We start from the raw sequence: 19,615 nt of genomic DNA, 5'->3' as shown, positions 1-19,615 counted from the left end.
ATTACTCTACTACCAGAGCTACTAGTGAAACATCGCACAAAATGTTTGCTATTTGTCTAGGAGTAGGTACTATTGACAAATAAGGAGGTCCATTGTTACACGTGTGTGGTGATCTCTGCAATATGTGGTGTAAATAATGTTTAGGGCCACTACGACGTTAGCGTTGACTACTAGGACCTAACTGATGACTTATGATTTTTTTAAGACAAAGAAACTGTGTGGAAAATTTCTAAATTACAAAATACTGGCCAGTTGCTGTTTTAAAAAATGTAAATAAAAAATAAAAATTATACTGGCCGGTTTTACACAATCTTTTTTATGCGAACACGACTTGTATTTTTAAATTTAAAAATAAAAACGACGCGTTAAAAGGTTATGAGATGATTTTAGTGCGTAACGGAACCATGGTTTTGGGGGTCATTGAACTTTTCTTAACAGTCGTCCTGCCCAATGTGTGTCGGAAGGAACCGTTACCGACCTACTGTCATGATCTAGCTGTGCGAAAGTGATAATTATAAATGAGTGTACTGTTCTCCTAATTAAGTTGACGGCAGACTTACTAGAAAAACAGAAACGTAAAACATATATGGAAAGAATTGATTTAATAAAAATATTGATGAAATTAGAAGAATACTTGCATTTACAAAGATCATCGAACTTAGTTAAAGTGTATTGTTAATTTTTTTTTACATTCCGTTGAATTCACAAACATACATGTTAAACATTTTTAAACCTTACAATAACGCGCATTTGTCATTCTTAGCGCACATTCACACTTCTCAAAATTCACGTGTTGGGCTCCGGCATTGCAGCATTGTTTTATTTTTTAAATCCAGTTTTTATGTTTTTGCGACCAGTATCTTGGTTCATGATTCTAGATACGGTGCAGTAAGTTTTTATACATATTGGACATATTGTTCCAGTCTGATCCTAGACATTTTTATCAAGAGATGGGTGAGATAGATATATAATCAGACCAGGTAAGTAAAAAACCTCGCCATGTTGTGGTAAAATATAACGGAACCAATTTCTGGTAGTTGACAAAGCAAAAGTGTTGCCCTTAAAGCCAGTTTACTCTTTTCTTGGTCACGCTGTAAGTTGGTCCAGGTTTGTTCATTAAGGCGATACCTCAAGGTCCATTTTCATACATTTTGTTTCACCTTTAATCTGGGTAACTAAACAAGTATTGGCAAGTAAAGAATTTAAATTCACGTCTAGTTAGTGATTAGTTCTCGCAGTTGAAAGAAAAACGTAAAAATAATTAATAATCATGGATATTTCGGCCTTTAAAATTTAATATGACGAAATTTTAAAGGCAGAAATATCCATGCATATTAATTATTTTTACGTTTTTCTTTCAACTGCGAGAACTAATCACTAACTAGACGTGAATTTAAATTCTTTACTTGCCAATACTTGTTTAGTTACCCAGATTAAAGGTGAAACAAAATGTATGAAAATGGACCTTGAGGTATCGCCTTAAGTTATGATGACCACCGTGAAGTAGCACTTCTTGATAGCTCAGAGAATCCTAAGGGTATATGTCATAGGGATCCTTTTACAAATATAGACAAGGACCTTATTAACTAATAGCTTTTTAAACTGACACACAACGTCACGCAATTATCCCCGAAGGGGTATGCAGAGGCGCAACCAGGGCACCCACTTTTCACCAATTGTATTCCGTCCCATGATGAGATAGGACGCGCGACTATCGCCATATCGGGCACAAATTCCAGACTCCGAGCTGATACTGAGCAGAAAATCCCAAATATCACTTTGTCCGACCCGGGCTTTGAACCCAGGACCTCAGAGCTCGTTCCGCGCCTGCAGTACAACTACGCCACCGAAGCTTTTTAAACATGAGATAGGATAAATAAAGAAGAAAAATAAAATACCTTTATTTCATCCAAAATTGTGAATAAAATCTTAAGGATTAAGCGAGCACTAAGAAAGAACTAATAAAAGAATAAGAAAAAATATTAATAAAAATCAGGAAACATAAATGTTAAGAGCCTTAAATTATGTTCTTTGTGTGCGATTTTTCCACTGTTCATAGTGGATTGTGGTATTTGACCTTTGCAATATTGTAAAACTCTGGCTCTAAAATTTTCATCTAGCATTTTGCGCTTTGGCATTTTATTTTTTTTGTGGGCGGTGGGCGTATGCTGTGCCTTTGTGGAATAAATGAAAATTGGATGCAAACTATACTTCCATATTTTAAGTTGCTGTAGCAAGCGAATCAAACGTGGTATGGCTAGGTATTGAATTGAATCGTTAATAAAGTTTTTTATATTCATACCTTCCTACTGTTATTTTTCAAAATATCGTGTTTATTCTGTAAATGTCCACAAAAGAATGTGTTATTCTTGTAGATTCGATATTAAAATTGAATTTTAATGCTGGATATATACTGGGATGTAAATGCGATGGTACTACCAAACCCTAAATTCTGTCATAGTGTAAGTATGTCTTAATTGTAAAATATACACAATAGAACTGACAAAAATAGGCCACCGCAATCTACTACACAAGAACAACAAAAACAAAAGACTACCTGAAAACAAAACATATCAAGATTCCGTTTTTAAATTAGCACCGAAAAAATGCGGTACCGTTTCAAAGTGCAAACAAACATGCACTAACCTTTATGCACACATTGTTCAAGATTCACAATGCTGCTAATGTAAGAGTGCAATGACTTCCATTCTTGGCCGACGACTGATTTTTTTTAATACATCGACCCCATCTTCCATAGTGTTATTGACGACAAATCTCAGGTTGTAACTAAAATATTTACAACTCTAATTTGACCGGCCCGAAGTCAGTCAGTTTTCATCCTGTGCCTAATATAATGGCAGAAACTACCTATGGCACCGTGACTAATTTCCATCAAGTCAAGATAATATACAATGACCTCCTAAGAAGAAATGACACTTGTTTCAAAAGAATATCTGGGCGCCAAGTTCCAAGTTTGTTCATTACAAACAATAACACTAAGACATGTATGCAGGCACTGTTTCAGGATTACGATAAAGGATTTAGTTTAATGGCTTTGGACGTGGGACATTTTTGAATAATATGGCATAGCAATACAAAAAAATATTATAATTACTAAGAGGCAATATTGCTTATGTACCGACAAACTTCAATTTTACTATGTCATGGTGGTTTAATTGGCTTTCTGTGCCTTTGCAACCGACCCTCTCTGTGTGCAACCTCTCTGATCCGCAAAAGCTATGCATACAAAATCATGTTTACTTTATATTTCTGACAGCAAAGGGATGTGTAAACATCATTATTGTGCGATGGAATTTAATAAGCATTTGCAGTAAATTATGCAATTTTGAAATTGTGTTTTTGTTTATTTTAAAGTGACAACATTCAGAGAATAAGTTTTGGTACAGAATTACAGATAGGTCGATTGTACGTCAAAGTGTAACCTTAATGAATAATACTTGAATGAAAAATAATATTATTTTATGTCGAACGACCATAGCAAGTTAATGTTGGTTATATTGCTTTTATAGAAACTCCATTTAACCTTATTTTAGATATGACCACATGAAACGCAAGCTTTTTTTTCAGAAGCAACCGCATGGCCAGTAAAATTGAAGGAAACCGTACAAAACCTGAGTACACTCTAGATTTTTTTATTTTTTTAAATTATGGATTCACCGAAATGGCTCATAGATGTATTGAAATAAATTGTTAAGATTAAATCTGTATAACATCGCATTAGTATTAACTGTTATGGTGTTATAATATATGTATAAATAAATAAAAAAAACATATTTTCGGAATACTCCTAAAAATTGGGGCTATTTAAAATCATCCACTACCGTGATTGGCATGATCTAACTTCATTTCATTCCATCAATTTCAAAGCCTAAATGTTCTTCTTACAGTTCAGAGCCTTATAGGATTATTGCAGTTCAGATTGCGTTATCAATTGTTTACAAACTGCTTTCGACGTTATGAAAAATAAACGATTAGTACATTATAATCACGTTTAGAGGTACTGGTAACATCAACAAGTGTGAATTGTCCTAGGCATATTAAAAGCTGTGAATTCATCGATTCCTTCCACGCCACAGAGAACTGACTTCCACAAATAAACATTTCGTAATCTTATGTTATTTGCATAATGGGAGCATTTCCTATGTTTTGCATTATGTAACGGCCGACGCAGCTCTAATCTGTTTATCTATAATTATGATTGATCTATGTAATAAGAGAGTATCGATTGTTTATGTTGCATTTGGGCCACCTTGTACTGTAATACGAGTTCACATTTTTACGAGATATCGAGGCCGTCAAGGTGTTTGCGAGATTGCAACTTGCAATCTTTGTTGACAAGTAGATATTGCGTAGTTTACAATTTTTGATGATTATTGAAATCTATTATTGTTTCATACGTGCACCAAGTGAAAGAAATGCGTAGCTTATTAGTACTAGGATGTTTTGGGGGCAGAATTATAAATTCTAGATACTTGATTACTAGGTTTATGACGAAAGAATGTATGATATTTCATTTTGTCTGTTAAATAACTGCATCTAGATCCCATGTTGAGTCTGACGTGATTCAAACTGAGAATTTTGTATTCGAGATTTGGAGCTTATGGTGTCCTCATAAGGTCCCTTCTGTTTGTACATTTGTGGATATTATTATATGTTCTGGACGAATCGTTCTAAAATTATCCGCAGTTACTCGTACCTGTTTAATGTCACCAGCTAATGGCAGCCGGAATCGGCTCAGATATGTGTGTCGTGCTAATTTCAGACTAAATGTAAGTTTTGAATGCGACCACGTTGATGTTTTAACGATACAAATAATATGTCCATTGATTGTACGAGATGATGTTGGGGTCGGTACCACCGAACATAAGACCTTTTTATATTTTTAGTCAATCTATAGACTTAGGCTATGCTATGGTCAGGTGGTGTTCATCTAGTAAAGGAGGTTGGCACAACTTTGACCGTAATCGTATGATCAATGTCTTGTTATTTGGTCTCACTGGACTATGAAAGTGAAGGAACAGAGAGTGTACCTGTGTATTGCGCACTCATTTGTGCACTAAAATATCTCCTGCGTACCTGGCTGATCTCCGTTGAGATTGGCAGGCCTGGCCGAAATTCGTTTAAGAAGAAATCTATTAATCAAATTCAGAATATTCTGATCAGTCTGTCGCAACTTCATAGTAAAAAATAAATGTATGAAACGAGACCAAATTTTAATGGTGACTATATTTGTCTCGCTCACTTTCTTAGTGTTCCTCACTCTCACCCACAATGTCATTCGAATCATTGTCTATGCGCTCTGTGTCAATCAAATATTACCGGCGGTATCATATTTTTTAGGTGAAAAAGTGTTCATTTACCAAGTGTATTACTACAAATAGGTGTTTCAAAGTGTTTATTCGGATTTAGCGTTATTCAGAACATTTTATTTATAAGAATGGCTTATAGAAAATGTGTAATATGTGGTTTGAGATCGGAACGTAAAGATGGCATAAAACGTTATTTTATAGCTAGATTTCCTCTAGATGAACGTCGGTAAGTTGGAATTTCTTTATTTAACAGATCTTTGTTTTGATTTTCATTCTTAATCTTAGTTTTTTCTCTAATAAATTAGTTTTTGAAAGTTTTAAATCAGGGAAATAGTGTTGGGAAACAGAATATTTACATTATCGATATTTTTACTTTCAGGTGTAAAGAATGGGTAAAAATGGCAGGAAATGAGGATCTAGCTTATTTGCCCATTGAAAAACTTAATCAGTTAAAATTCGTTTGTGGAAAGCATTTTAAAAATAGCGATTTTAAGAAAAAAGGAACACAGCTGAAGAAAACGGCTGTACCATCAATAAGGCTTACTTCTAAGCCACTTCCAGACTCCATTCTGGCAGAATTTCCCTGTCACCTTTTCAAAGAACAAGTCTCACGAGAAGGTTAGCAATTTAATAATTAGAATGTCCTAATATTTTTTTATACTTTATTATATCCACTAGTTATATGATTTGAGTTAAGGTTGTGATGTAGTTCAATTGTTGGCAGATGAAAAATCTAACCCAATGCTTAAATTGACTCTTTGCAGATGAGCCATCAACTTCTTCTATTCCTCAACCTCACGTTCCACCCATTTTAGAACAACCGTTACATTCTTTTACTCAACACGAAGAAATTGCTACGATTGAAGAAGCCTATCATATTTTTAACGAAGATGATGTTCCGCCAGTGCAATACACCGTGAATATTACTACAAGTGAACAATGCACTATTAAGAAAGGTTTGTTATAACTTCAAATTTATGTTGTGCTTATTAATATTTTAAATATCTATTTTTATTGCCAGATTGGTAAGACTTTATTTACAAATACAATATTTTTTTAAATTATGTCTGTAAAGCAGATTATCTACTTTAATGAAAAGTAAGTGAAGGCTAGTACCAAAACTAGAGAAAACTTAAATATTTGTTATAATGACAATGTAATTACCCCATGACAACTCTTTTTTGATTATCTTATTTAATTTCTGATTATCATTTCAGATGTTCCATCAACATCTTCAATGGATTTTTTACCAATAAAATCAACAGAACTTACATTAGATGGCAGCAAAAAAGGTTAGTAAGCTAAATAAATTCTTTTTATTTTATGTATAATGTCGCCTTAAATTTAATTTAGATCCAGATTTTCATTAATGATCGGGTTTTTAGATTTTTTAATACAGTGCTTTATTGTTATCTTGTTTCATATATTGCTCGTAGACACTTGAACTTGCATTGTTCAGGACAAATGTCTGCCTCATCTTTCAATTTTCTCTAACTTTCAATGTTTCTGGTTTAACCAAATAAAAGCTTTTTTTTTGCAGCTGCGCAAATAAAGAGTAGGCGACCAGAGAAAATGTACGATCAAAATGTCTCTCCACGAAAAAAGAAACTAATGAAAAAGGTTGAACATTTAAAATCGAAAATGAGAATATTTAAAAAAAAGGCAAAAATGTTCGATAATATTGAATCAAAATTTCTTAAGACGATGATGTTTTCAGCAATTAGAAATCAAAATCGTTCTGTTCTGGGCAAACGATGGTCTGAAGATGAAAAAGCTTTAGCCATAGCAATGTATAAAAAATCACCGAAATTATATAGGTATTTAAGACATTTGTTACCCTTACCTAGTCCAAGGACTTTACAAAATGTTCTTAGTAAGATGCCAATACATCCTGGATTCAACAAAGTAGTTATTGATCATCTCAAAAGAAAGGCAAATGAATTATCGGGTAAAAATAAAACCTGCGTTATTTTATTCGATGAGATGTCTTTAAAAAAGAGGCTAATCTTTAATTCTGCTAATGATAAAGTTGAGGGCTATGAAGATTTAGGAGAACATGGTCGATCGGGAAATTTAGCTGATAAAGCTTTAGTTTTATTATTACAAGGTGTGCATACAAATTTTAAGCAGCCGCTTGCACACTATTTTGTCAAAGGTACAATATCTTCAGAAAAATTAGTAGCCATTATTAAAAATGCAATTAAAATTGTTACCGAAATCGGGTTTAAAGTAATCGCGACTGTCTGTGATCAAGGCCCAACGAATGTTGGTGCTTTAAATTTGCTCAAAAAGTTATCTGGACAACCCGTTGATAGTAACTCTTACTTGGTGCATAATGAGAGAGTTTATATAATTTATGATGTACCTCATTTATTCAAATCGATCCGGAACAACTTTTTCGAAGGCGGTATTTTGGTTTTTGATGGAATTAAAGCTAAGTGGTCACATTTAGTTGAAATTCAAGAAAAAAATAGTAACACACTCCATTTCAAAAAAATTACACCGCTGCACGTAAATCCTAAGTTTCGCGCTAAAATGAAGGTAAAACTAGCCGCACAAATACTAAGTAATGATGTATCTGCTATTTTGAAATTATTTGCTGAAACATTTGATGTTAATGTAAAAGATGTTGATGGAACATTAAAACGTGAGTCAATTTTGCAAACCGCCAATGTCATTCAGCAGTTAGATAGATTATTTGATATAACTAACGGTCCAGCATCAAAAAAAGATGTGAAGAGAGGTATACGCGTAAATGTATCCAAAAACAGTATACATCATAAGTTATGGCTAGAGTTGAAAAAGAAAGTCAAATCCATGCACTTTTTAAAATCTGATAGTCGACTAAGATTAAGAAACGTCCGATGTGTAAATGGGTACTATACAACTATATGTTCTCTTCAAGATATTTGGAACTACGTTCAATCAATTGGATTTAAATTCCTTAATTTGCGCCAACTCAATCAAGATTCTTTGGAGAATCTTTTCGGTTTAATTAGGCAACATTCTCCAACAAACCAAAATCCGACATGCCACCATTTTACCGCTGCACTCAAAACCACTATATTAACAAAACTTAGTACTCCTATAAGGGGAGCTAATTGTGACCCTGATGATAACCAATCGATGTTAGATTTTCATGATTTGGTATTTAGTAAAAAATAAGAATCAGAAGATTTAATTGGTGTAGAGCACTCGTATCACACAGTTGCTTATGATATAGACGATTATTTATGTGATAGCAACGATGCTATTTTACATTTACCAGATATATAGATGGATGTAGAAAAGGATTTGTTTGAACGTTTGGACAAACAACCAGCTGTTTATGTTAGCGGTTATTTGGCCTCTGTACTGGTTAAAGGCACTAACTGTCGTAAATGTTGCGACAGTGTAAGGACGTTGAAGCCAGAAAAAGAGAAAATTTATAATTATATAGCCCTCAAAGAATGGTGGAAAGATAAGCTTTCCCTTACCTATCCAACTCTAAATCTCTGTAATACTGTAAACTCATGTGTATCTGTATTTGAGCGTGATGTGAAACACTGGTTATATATCAATGACATAGTTAAATATTGTTGTGTGACGATGCATAAAGAAATTAATTTAACATGGGTGTGTGACGAGCACAATGGCTTCTTCATAGACGCTTTATTGACCAAATTGTCCGTTTTACTTATAAGAAATGAATGTTATAAAATAAATATGGCTATTACCGAAGGGGAACAATCAAATGCAGATATAAATAAAATTGCTCAATTAACGAGTTCAGCTAAGTAATATAGTATTAGAATAATTGAAATGAAATGATTTATTTAAATCCGCAAAAATGTTATACATTATTAGATTCCGTCAATATCTTTCCACCATTCTTTGAGGGCTGTATAATTATAAATTTTCTCTTTTTCTGGCTTCAACGTCCTTACACTGTCGCAACATTTACGACAGTTAGTGCCTTTAACCAGTACAGAGGCCAAATAACCGCTAACATAAACAGCTGGTTGTTTGTCCAAACGTTCAAACAAATCCTTTTCTACATCCATCTATATATCTGGTAAATGTAAAATAGCATCGTTGCTATCACATAAATAATCGTCTATATCATAAGCAACTGTGTGATACGAGTGCTCTACACCAATTAAATCTTCTGATTCTTATTTTTTTACTAAATACCAAATCATGAAAATCTAACATCGATTGGTTATCATCAGGGTCACAATTAGCTCCCCTTATAGGAGTACTAAGATTCGTTAATATAGTGGTTTTGAGTGCAGCGGCAAAATGGTGGCATGTCGGATTTTGGTTTGTTGGAGAATGTTGCCTAATTAAACCGAAAAGATTCTCCAAAGAATCTTGATTGAGTTGGCGCAAATTAAGGAATTTAAATCCAATTGATTGTACCTAGTTCCAAATATCTTGTAGAGAACATATAGTTGTATAGTACCTATTTACATAGCATTTTTCTTAATCTTAGTCGACTATCAGATTTTAAAAAGTGAATGGATTTTACTTTCTTTCTTAACTCTAGCCATAACTTATGATGTATACTGTATTTGGAAAGACTACATACAGTACATGAAAGAGAGGAGAAAAAAAAATACAATTGTTTTTTTTATTGTTAAGTTTGACTGAATAAATATGTTTATTTGTACTCACTTCTTTATTTTACCATAACCTAGATTAACCGTCTCGAATCCGTCAATGACAACAGTACTGTCATAGGCGGTTTCGCGACGACAATAAAATATATTTTGTTTTCATTCTGTTGGATATTCTGGATATGCAGATTATTATCGATTTCGATGTTCCTACTAACTGCACAACACTATTTCGTTTTTAATCTTATGTTGGTAGCACTTTATGATGCTCGTTATTGTCGTTACTTTGCCTATGCTAACTTAGCCCTGTTTAACGTTTCTTACATTTATTTTTATATATGGAGGTCCCGTCTCTTCTTACGTAGTATTTGTATTCTCTTTGATTCTGATTGCACTTTGAATACTGTCAGGTGCACGCACGTGCAAGTGGCGTGTCGGGTTAAAATAATTGAACTACAAAATATGTTGACTGTTGGTTTTAAAATGTAAAATAAATACATAATATTGTTATTACACATTATATATATTGTTTGTAATAAAATAAAATATAATGCTTTATTCATCACGTAGTTGAAAAAACTTTGCACTTGTGACTAAGTCAAGGTATGAGAATATGTAATTATTACTAAAGTAAAGTCACTTATATAATTAAAGACATTTTATATGGGACATAAAATAAATGAAAGACTATAAAGTAAACGAAGAAGCCAGCTCAGGCTGGCAGTAAAGAAGAAATAATAAAGGTGTATATAATCTTAATAAAGATAAAGGGAGCAACGCGTCGGGATTCTCACCGGTGAGGATGATAAAAGACCTAACCTAGCTAACCTACCGGCCTTTCTCCAGCTACCTTAGCGACGACTACCTGAAGAAGAAAGACAGAAAGACACTGCGGGCTTTTTTGGCATCAATTGTCCATTGAATCTTTTGTATTTTTTTTCCAAATCTTTTGTTATTATTATCTTGTATATTATTACTCGGTGTTTGCTCGCTACTCCGTTGGCGTGTCTTTCCTGTTGCAAAAGTCCCTTAACATTGTAACAGTTCATAGCGCAAACTGTGCGACGCCAGCGCCATCTTTTTATAAATTTCAATTTAAAAAGAAATTTTGTGTAAAACATTGTGAAGGTAGTACCTGCATACCTGAGAAGCCCTCTATAGGACTTTTCAGGGTTTGTAAAGTTTAACCAACCGCACTAGGCCAGCGTGGTGGACTAAGGCCTAATCCCTCTCAGTAGAAGAGGAGGCCCGTGCCTAGAGGTGAGACTGTATATAATACGGGGTTGATTTTATTAAAATAGTAAGATAAGATAAGATTCGTACGTACTCATTGTATTGCTGTTTTACCATCCGAAAATAAACGCTGACGTTTTTTAATAATTGTTTTTTTTCCAAATTTAGAATGCATGAAATCCTTGGGTTAAATCTTAGCAACCATACTTAGGATGTGAATGAAAGTTTGAATTCAAAGTTTGATCCCTATATCGAGCCACTGAAATGATGAGTTTTTCGGACTGAAATTGAATTTGTGTTCGGGATTTATATTTGTAAGTATTTGCGATATGCTTATCGTATCAATTACAAGATTTTTTTTTGTTTATTTGAAAGAAAAATCTTTATCTAGCCATTGTGACAGGACCCAAATGAGTCATTATATACAGTACAAAAACATAATGACAAATTTGGTAGTAAAATCAAAATATATTAAAAACTATACCATAACTTAATAAATACCTATTTTTTTGGTAACTAAAAAAGTCATCTTGCAAACTTATACCACAGAATGGCTAATAATACCACAGTCCCGGCATCCCTTAGATAAAAAAGGGTCCAGCTGACGCTGTAATTGACGGAGAAGGTCAGTTCCAAAATCATTCCACATTAAATTTACCGTTTAAGTTTTATTTATAGAGAATATTTCATTGAATATATGGGTTACACTACTGGATATTATAATCTGTAATATAAAATAAAATGATATGGCAAAGTTATATGTAGCAGCTATATATAGTAACCTAAGGAAAATAATTTGTCCCATATTAAATTGTACTTCCCATACGGTGATTTATACTTCATATTTATTTGTAAATAATAATATTCTCCACAAATATACGCACATAAATGAATTAAATGATTGTATAAATATGTATTCTGTGTTATAAGTTGTTATGATTCCAGTATTTTTGTGGTGAATCGATAGGTAGTGCAAAAAACCCATTTCGATTTAACAATATTAAACCGCTTGAAAAACTACCAAAAAACTAAATAAAATATAACCTAACAGGTAACAAATAAACTTACTGGTTACCAGTTTTCGACTTGGTGACTAAATAAAATTAAGTTTGTATATTATTGTTTTCTTATATTTGTTAATTATGTAGCTAAGCTAGCAATTTTATTAGTTAAATATATGTTATTTACGGAATTTCATTCATTTTAGCAATACGAGTATGTTTTTGCGACGCTACCCAGTTGTTGGTATCATTCCATTAAAATAAATGGGAAAGTGTGTTAGTTTATTCCTTTATAAGGAACTTTAAAAAAAGGAGGAGGTTATCAATTCGATTTGTAAAGTTCTTTTATTTTTCGAAAGAATATACCTTCAGTTTGGTCCCATGATTTTTCCTTCTGTTATAACTATGCAGCTAAGAGTCGATAAATCTTACGCCACAAATCGATAAGACTTTTGGTGTCGTTTTCGAATATTAAAGAAAAATCCGAGTTGCTATTTATTTATTTTGGCAACGAAACAGATAACTATCAATGCATTACAGTAAGCTACTGATGCTAACAAGGCCGTTACGCAGTTACCATTTAAATATAAATACTTAGTTAATGAAACTAAATAAAAAAAATCTACTTATGACAACCAGGCTAGTGCTGCCAACACCTAAATTGCCGACGCCGGATAAACACGGCAAAATTCCCGGGCATTTGGGCGTAATATGGGTGTTTCCCCGGACACCACTGAACAAATATTTTTTACAACAAAAATAAAACCATCGTTATTATTTTTTAATTTTTATTAATTTACTGGCTTTTGCTCGCGGCTTCCCCCGCGTGAATGTGTTTTCCGGGATAAAAGTCCGGCTATATATTTTACCGGCATAGTACCCTACAACCTTCCCAGGGTCTTAAACTATCTCCATACCAAATTTCGTTTTGTTATACCACATTGTATGTCACGTCCCGTTCCCGTGGGAACAGGATTAAAAGTATCCTATGTCCGTCCAATTTTCAGCCAAATCGGTTCAGCCGTTCTTGAGTTATAAATAGAGTAACTAACACAACTTTCTTTATTTATATTTATATATAACAGCTTATTATAAATTTTTTTACTAAAATTTATTTCAATTTAACGCTTACCTATAAAAAAAATAATATTTCCCCTGACAGCAAAAGTGTAACTTTTTAAAAACCCCTGCCGCGGGACGGCCCTCGAGGGCCCTTCAAACTAGGACGAATCCGGAGCATTCCGGACGAATGGCAGTCCTAAGCTAGGCGCATGTGGAATCATTGCTGTGGACTCTGTAGCGCCCTGGATTTTTATGACTGACTAAAGCCTCGGTAACCTGCTACCATAATATTATTGGACTGCATTAATTCACGTTACTTCACAAATCGATTGATTCTTTTCGATTATGAAAATATTATCGATTAAAAACGTGGCCTGTATCATGCACACATTTGCCTTTTGAGAAACCGTAATCTGATGTTTACTACCACGTGGTGGACATTACCGGCATATAAGAACGTAATTCGAACCTAAATGTACTATGAATGATTCACGCATTGTCGTAACGTAAACTCCATTCACCTGACTGTACAACAAACAAGCTTTCAAATTGAAATTTCAGGGGATATTGCACTCTCTGTACAGTTAATAGCGATGTATAAGCGGCAAAACTAAATTTGTTGATGAAACGTATTTTTCTGTGGAACTGGGTCAATTATTTTGTAAACAATCGATTACAGTTTACAATTGAACAATTCCAGAATCGATTAGACGATTCCTGTGAAGAGCGCGCTATGCGGTGCCGTGCTGTCTGCTCCTGTGTTTTGAGAAATGTATGGGTAGGCTTTGTATTGTTTTTGAGAAACAATAAAGCTAGAACAATCGTTTTTCACAGAATATTTGAACAACAAGTTGATATGAGACAGGCGATTTGTGGAAGCGGATCTAGTTGCAAATGTTTAGTCTAGTCGGTGGAGTAAACTAATTCAAATGCATTCAACAACATTCTTGAGAATAGTTTGTTTTGCGACACAGTAGGGTAAGTATAGTACAAGTAAGATGAAAGATGTTTCCATACTGTCCTAATTAGAAGAATTTGCCTTGTATTTTGGTTTTATACTGGCCTCAATCGGCCTGACACACCTTTTAAATTCTTACGGAGTATTCTCAGAAGTAAGTTATAGGCACGTCACTCGCATAGTGTAACACAACGCTGTGATTGTGTAACGAGTCTGCGACACGCATCACGTACACTTGATTGTTGATATACAATATTTCGTGCAAAATAACTTAATTGCATAAATGTAAAACAATTTATGACTATAGGCTTATTAAGTACGCACTTGTTTTATAAACGTATTCAAAATACTTCACGGAGTGGTATAATTGGGTTATGTTTGGCTCTATACAAGCGTGGGTAACATGTATTTTCTAAAAGCTAGGTCATATTAATTGACCTAAGTATAAGATCCGAATCTCAAGGCATCATGGCGAGTATGCTGCCACTGGTCTGAGGGAGATTCAATAGTTCACGGCATATAGAAGTATTTTTTTTTGATACGAGCGTGGTCAAGTGACTCCACTACGCCTGTCAGTAAATGGAATGAGGTCCTGTGTTTTTCTCTCGCCATTCGACACAATTATGCCGGCCAGTATGATAGGATATATACAGGCTGATCTTGGAACGCGATACACTTACTTCGGCAACTATGGCAGGTTTTACACTTCATGTATGGTGCTCGATATTCGGGCGTTTATGAATATTTTATCACCACCTAATAAGGTTATCCTGAATTTATCTCTAAAGAAGTTAACGGTTATTGAGAGTAAGTTGGTAGGTACTTATCTATCTAGTGTTCAATCTTTCTAGTGTGCTTACGTCTATAGTTTTATAAGGCAAAGATTGTAGTTGATATTTTTTGAAACAACTGGTATATAAGTCTAAAAAATCACTAAAACGAACCTTCTACATACTCTAAAACTCTATATTAATTTAACCCCAGGAATGACCTTTCGGACCTCGCCAACAAAAGGGAATCTTTCACTAGTCGACACCATCTGGACCCCAACCCGCTTACCATCAGGTGCTACATCAGGGTTACCTTGTCAGATCCGTATAAAAATACTATGAAATTATATACCACTACATAGTATAAAACTGACTGCCTCGGTGGCGTAGTTGTATTGCACGTCCGGTACAATAGCGCTCTGAGGTCCTGGGTTCGAATCCCGGGTCGGGCAAAGTGATATTTGGGTTTTTCTGCTCGGTATCAGCCCGGAGTCTGGAAGTTGTGCCCGATATGGCGATAGGCTCGCCCCCTATCACATCTTGGGACGGAACATACTTGGCGAAAAGTGGGTGCCCTAGTTGCGCCTCTGCATACCCCTTCGGGGATAAAATGCGTGATGTTATGTTTTATGTACATAGTATAAAACAAAGTCGCTTTCTCTGTCCCTATGTCCCTTTGTATGCTTAAATCTTTAAAACTACGCAACGGATTTTGATGCGGTTTTTTTTAATAGATAGAGTGATTCAAGAGGAAGGTTTATATGTATAATAACATCCAATAAATAGTGGAGAAATACTGTTATTTTGTTATGTTATACCCGTGCGAAGCCAGAGCGGGCCGCTATGTTTTTATATACAACGTTTACAGTTTTTCTGTAGTGTATTTAGTATCAGCTTTGCACCCGTGCGAAGCCGGGGTGGGTCGCTAGTTATTATTAAATACTATGTAATTCAAATTTGAATTACATGTTTATATGTTGTTACCCGATATTACGAAGATGATATCATTAGGTCGCTGTTCCGTTTTAGGATGGCACGAGGCCGCCGCAATTAGTTCAAGGAGACAAACATGGTCTATTTATGGTTCATTATTTTAGGATACTTTAGTGTTGATTAATATTAAATATGTAGCCTACATTAGTGCGACGAAGCTGATAAAGACATTTTGATAATCTATGATTCTATTATACTTTAGTCAAAAACTTATCTGAAAGTTAAGTTGCAGGGTGATTTTAAGGAATTATAGTTTGTCTTAAATAGTTTGTTTGTATGAAGTTATTTTGAAAGTTAGAAAACTGAGGCTAATGGTATAACCTATGAAAACTTGCTTTTTGTGTACTTTGCCGTCTCTTAATTGTAACAGTTAGATGTATTTCTCGCATATATGTATTCTGGAAATGAATCGTGTAATACGTGATTTAACTCAAACTGTTTTTAGCATAAGTTATTAATTTCCGTATTTACATTTTAAACTTATACAATAATATAAAACAAAACATAAATGGCAACAATAACTACCATTACATTTTTATAGGTACAGCATAATGAACTCGTTGCACCTGGTGACCAATAGAATGTGGAGTGACTTGAGATGGTAGGATATATTTTACATTCGCCCTGATAAGACCACCGTCCACTGAACACAAGATGTTAAAACCCGCCATAGTAGTGGCTCACGTAAGTGTGTTGCATTCTGGCATCACAGCCTGCGTATATCCGACCCACAGGCCAGGTTAACTATGTCGACAGACGTGGGGTAACCATTTGTCACCAATTGGACCCCACTCCAGGTACCATCAAATGCAATTGGGTCACATTGCCTTTCTCATATTCAATAAAAAAGGACTAACTGTAGGTAGACAACTTGTGATCTAATATATTCATTAACAATCATGAAAAATATCAAGCTCATATTTTCCACTGTCGTTATTCATAAGATAAATACATTGAGTGGGTATTCGTTTTGCATAAAACTGAATGCTTAACTGTCTTACGCCATAATTTGTTGGTAAAATTTATTTACTGCTAAGATATCTTTAGCAATATTACCGAACTGCAGTATTTGCATTAATTGTAATAGTAGGCGTTTCTTTTAGCAGACGAAGTATCACAGTAAATTGATTTTGCTATGAAATTTTTGGTAGGCGTTTTATAGATTTCATTTGTTCAGAGATCTTTAATGCCTCTTTTGGTTGGTAACATACTTGCCGAAAATAAACACTGTTTTAATAAAGTTGTTACGACAGCTGTATATTCATATTTTTCAATAGGCGTACGTTTTACAAACCTTCCTGGCAACATGTTTGGTTTAGGACTGTTTTCAATGTCTCGAATGTATTATTATTGTGCCAATTTTTTCGATTCTAGTTTTTTCGATTTAGCCGGCGAGCCGCGTCTTAAAAGAGTAATTAGGAACATATTTTTGGAATAGTTTGTCAAGGTTATTGCAGTTTTGATGACTTACAATACCATTCGGATCGTAATTACCACTTTAGAAGTGATGCCATTCATTATGTGAATAAAAGATTAACCGCATAAAAGAAAATTAGTTTTTTTATAAAGGTGTAGGTATGTTTTCCCGTCATAGCTAAATGGATGTAATTCGTAATAACTTCACTTGCACGAGGCCCTACCTCTGTCTAGGGATTCATAAAGTCCACTAATCATAAGAAATTTGTGAAGGGCATTTTGCCAGCCGTAGGGCAAAAAGTCTGAAATGAAAATTAAATACAGATCTTTGATATTTATTTATCTTTAAGTAATACTCATACAAAAGTGATTTTTGCCTAGACTTAGTTACGTATTTACAATATGTGGATCACATAAATATATTTTCGGTTTATTGACAATAGCCTAGTTGGGTATGGAACGGTCTGCCGAGACGAATGTCCGCAGGTTCAAATCCCAAGGGCACACACCTCTGACTTTTCTAAAAAATCATGTGTGTATTCTTTGTGAATTTATCGTTCGCTTTAACGGTGAAGGAAAACATCGTGAGGAAACCTGCACATCTGAGAAGTTCTCTATAGGAATTTCGAAGGTGTGTGAAGTCTACCAATCCGCACTAGGCCAGCGTGGTGGACTAAGGCCTAATCCCTCTCAGTAGTAGAGGAGGCCCGTGCTCAGCAGTGGGCAAGTATATAATACAGGGCTGATATTATTATTATTATTATTGACAAACAACTATGCTATTAATTTTATGTTAGTTTGTAAGCATTGGTGTGATAAACGATGGTAAGCCTAATAAATAAAAAAATCTTACCGTAATAAGTACCTAAATACATTGTATTTGAAGATTGTATTTTATTTTATGTTTATAATCTATCTGAACTCATTAAATTTGAATATTTAATGGCTATATCTATTTATATTCTCCGTATAGTCTAGAAATAAAACTGTAAGTAAGTCGTCATAGAATAAAATCACTTTTTATCATTAAATCTGTGTTTTTTGTTATACGCGTAATCCTAAAAAATATCATACAAAAGGACTTGTTAACGAAAATCCCTTTTACCTTTTGATCTGTTATAATGGATAAGGCTTAGAGATTATTTGTAGAGATCTGTTTTCGGTATCCAAGTTAATAAATCAAACATATTATGTATTCTTGAAGTGCCTACCTACCCTTTTTGTTTCTTCTATTATAGCGGGCGATATTTGACCTTTATTTTTTTATACAGGGGAATAACAAGACGAATATGTAATGCCTTTGCCTAAGGGCAACGATTACAGTGACCTCGTCTAGTATTATTATATATTATAAGACGGTAATCTATCCATATTTATAGTAGGTATGTATTGTAAATGCGAAAGTAAGTATGTCCGAATTTAATGCTGTCACGGCTGAACCACTGAATCGATTTCCATGAAATTTGGTCTGGAGGCAGTTTGTGACTCTGGGAAAGCTACTTTTTATGCCAGAAAAATATAAAACGGAACTTTTATCTCGGGATTTTTCGTACGCGATTGGAGCTAGCTAGCTAGTAACTAATAAGCCAATAATACTTTTCAAAACGTTTACATACAATGTTCTGCGTGTTAAGGAACTGCACTCGGTACCGGAATTTAAATCTGATTGTTCGTGTTAGGATAGATGTATCTACCCAGAAAGCGACCATCTTATACGAAGTGTACATCCGCCATAGTGGCTTATGTGTTGTGTTCTGGGATATATCCGGTTGCAAATAAGCCGGGATAAATGTATCGCCTGGCCGGAGGTAATCATCTCTCATCAATGACACTCTATCTGGACTCTACTCGACTTACTATTAGAGGAGTTACTTTTCCAAGCCCTCATAAAAAAAACCGATTAACACGAAATTTTGCGAACTCTAACGGAACGTAAAAAACTTATAATCTAACTTGTGATATTAGGTACCTAGTAAGTAAATTGCAGTGGTGGGCGGCCTCCATCCAAAACTCTATTCGGCAAGTTCTTCAGCCCGTATTGCAACTTTGTAGAGTTATTTGAGCTATCTGAACGCAGATACCCATTCAGGTGTCTCATTTAATTATGTAGCATATTACATTCAGGGCTGAATATTTAATAATAAAATAAAAAAATTAATACCTCTCTTATTTTACTGACTTACTGATGGCCATTGGCCTCCTCTACTATTGAAAGGGATTTAGGCCTTAGTCGCCTACGCTGGCCTAGTACGGG

General features: G+C 34.4%; 1 protein-coding gene across 1 annotated transcript; it reads left to right on the top strand.

The window, feature by feature from the left end:
• Window positions 1–5,190: 5,190 nt before the first annotated feature.
• Window positions 5,191–8,495, top strand: LOC115455366. The gene is made up of 5 exons (XM_037442790.1): window positions 5,191–5,556; window positions 5,710–5,948; window positions 6,095–6,286; window positions 6,548–6,622; window positions 6,871–8,495. Exons 1-5 carry the CDS (start codon window positions 5,459–5,461, stop codon window positions 8,493–8,495), a joined length of 2,229 nt encoding a protein of 742 aa, XP_037298687.1. The 5' UTR covers window positions 5,191–5,458.
• The last annotated feature ends 11,120 nt before the right edge of the window (window positions 8,496–19,615 follow it).

Source organism: Manduca sexta, chromosome 25 (assembly GCF_014839805.1).
Source record: "Manduca sexta isolate Smith_Timp_Sample1 chromosome 25, JHU_Msex_v1.0, whole genome shotgun sequence".
In the NCBI taxonomy this organism is placed as follows: Eukaryota; Metazoa; Arthropoda; class Insecta; order Lepidoptera; family Sphingidae; genus Manduca; species Manduca sexta.
The sequence above is the reverse complement of the archived record's forward strand: the minus strand, read 5'-3'. Positions and strand labels throughout refer to the sequence as shown.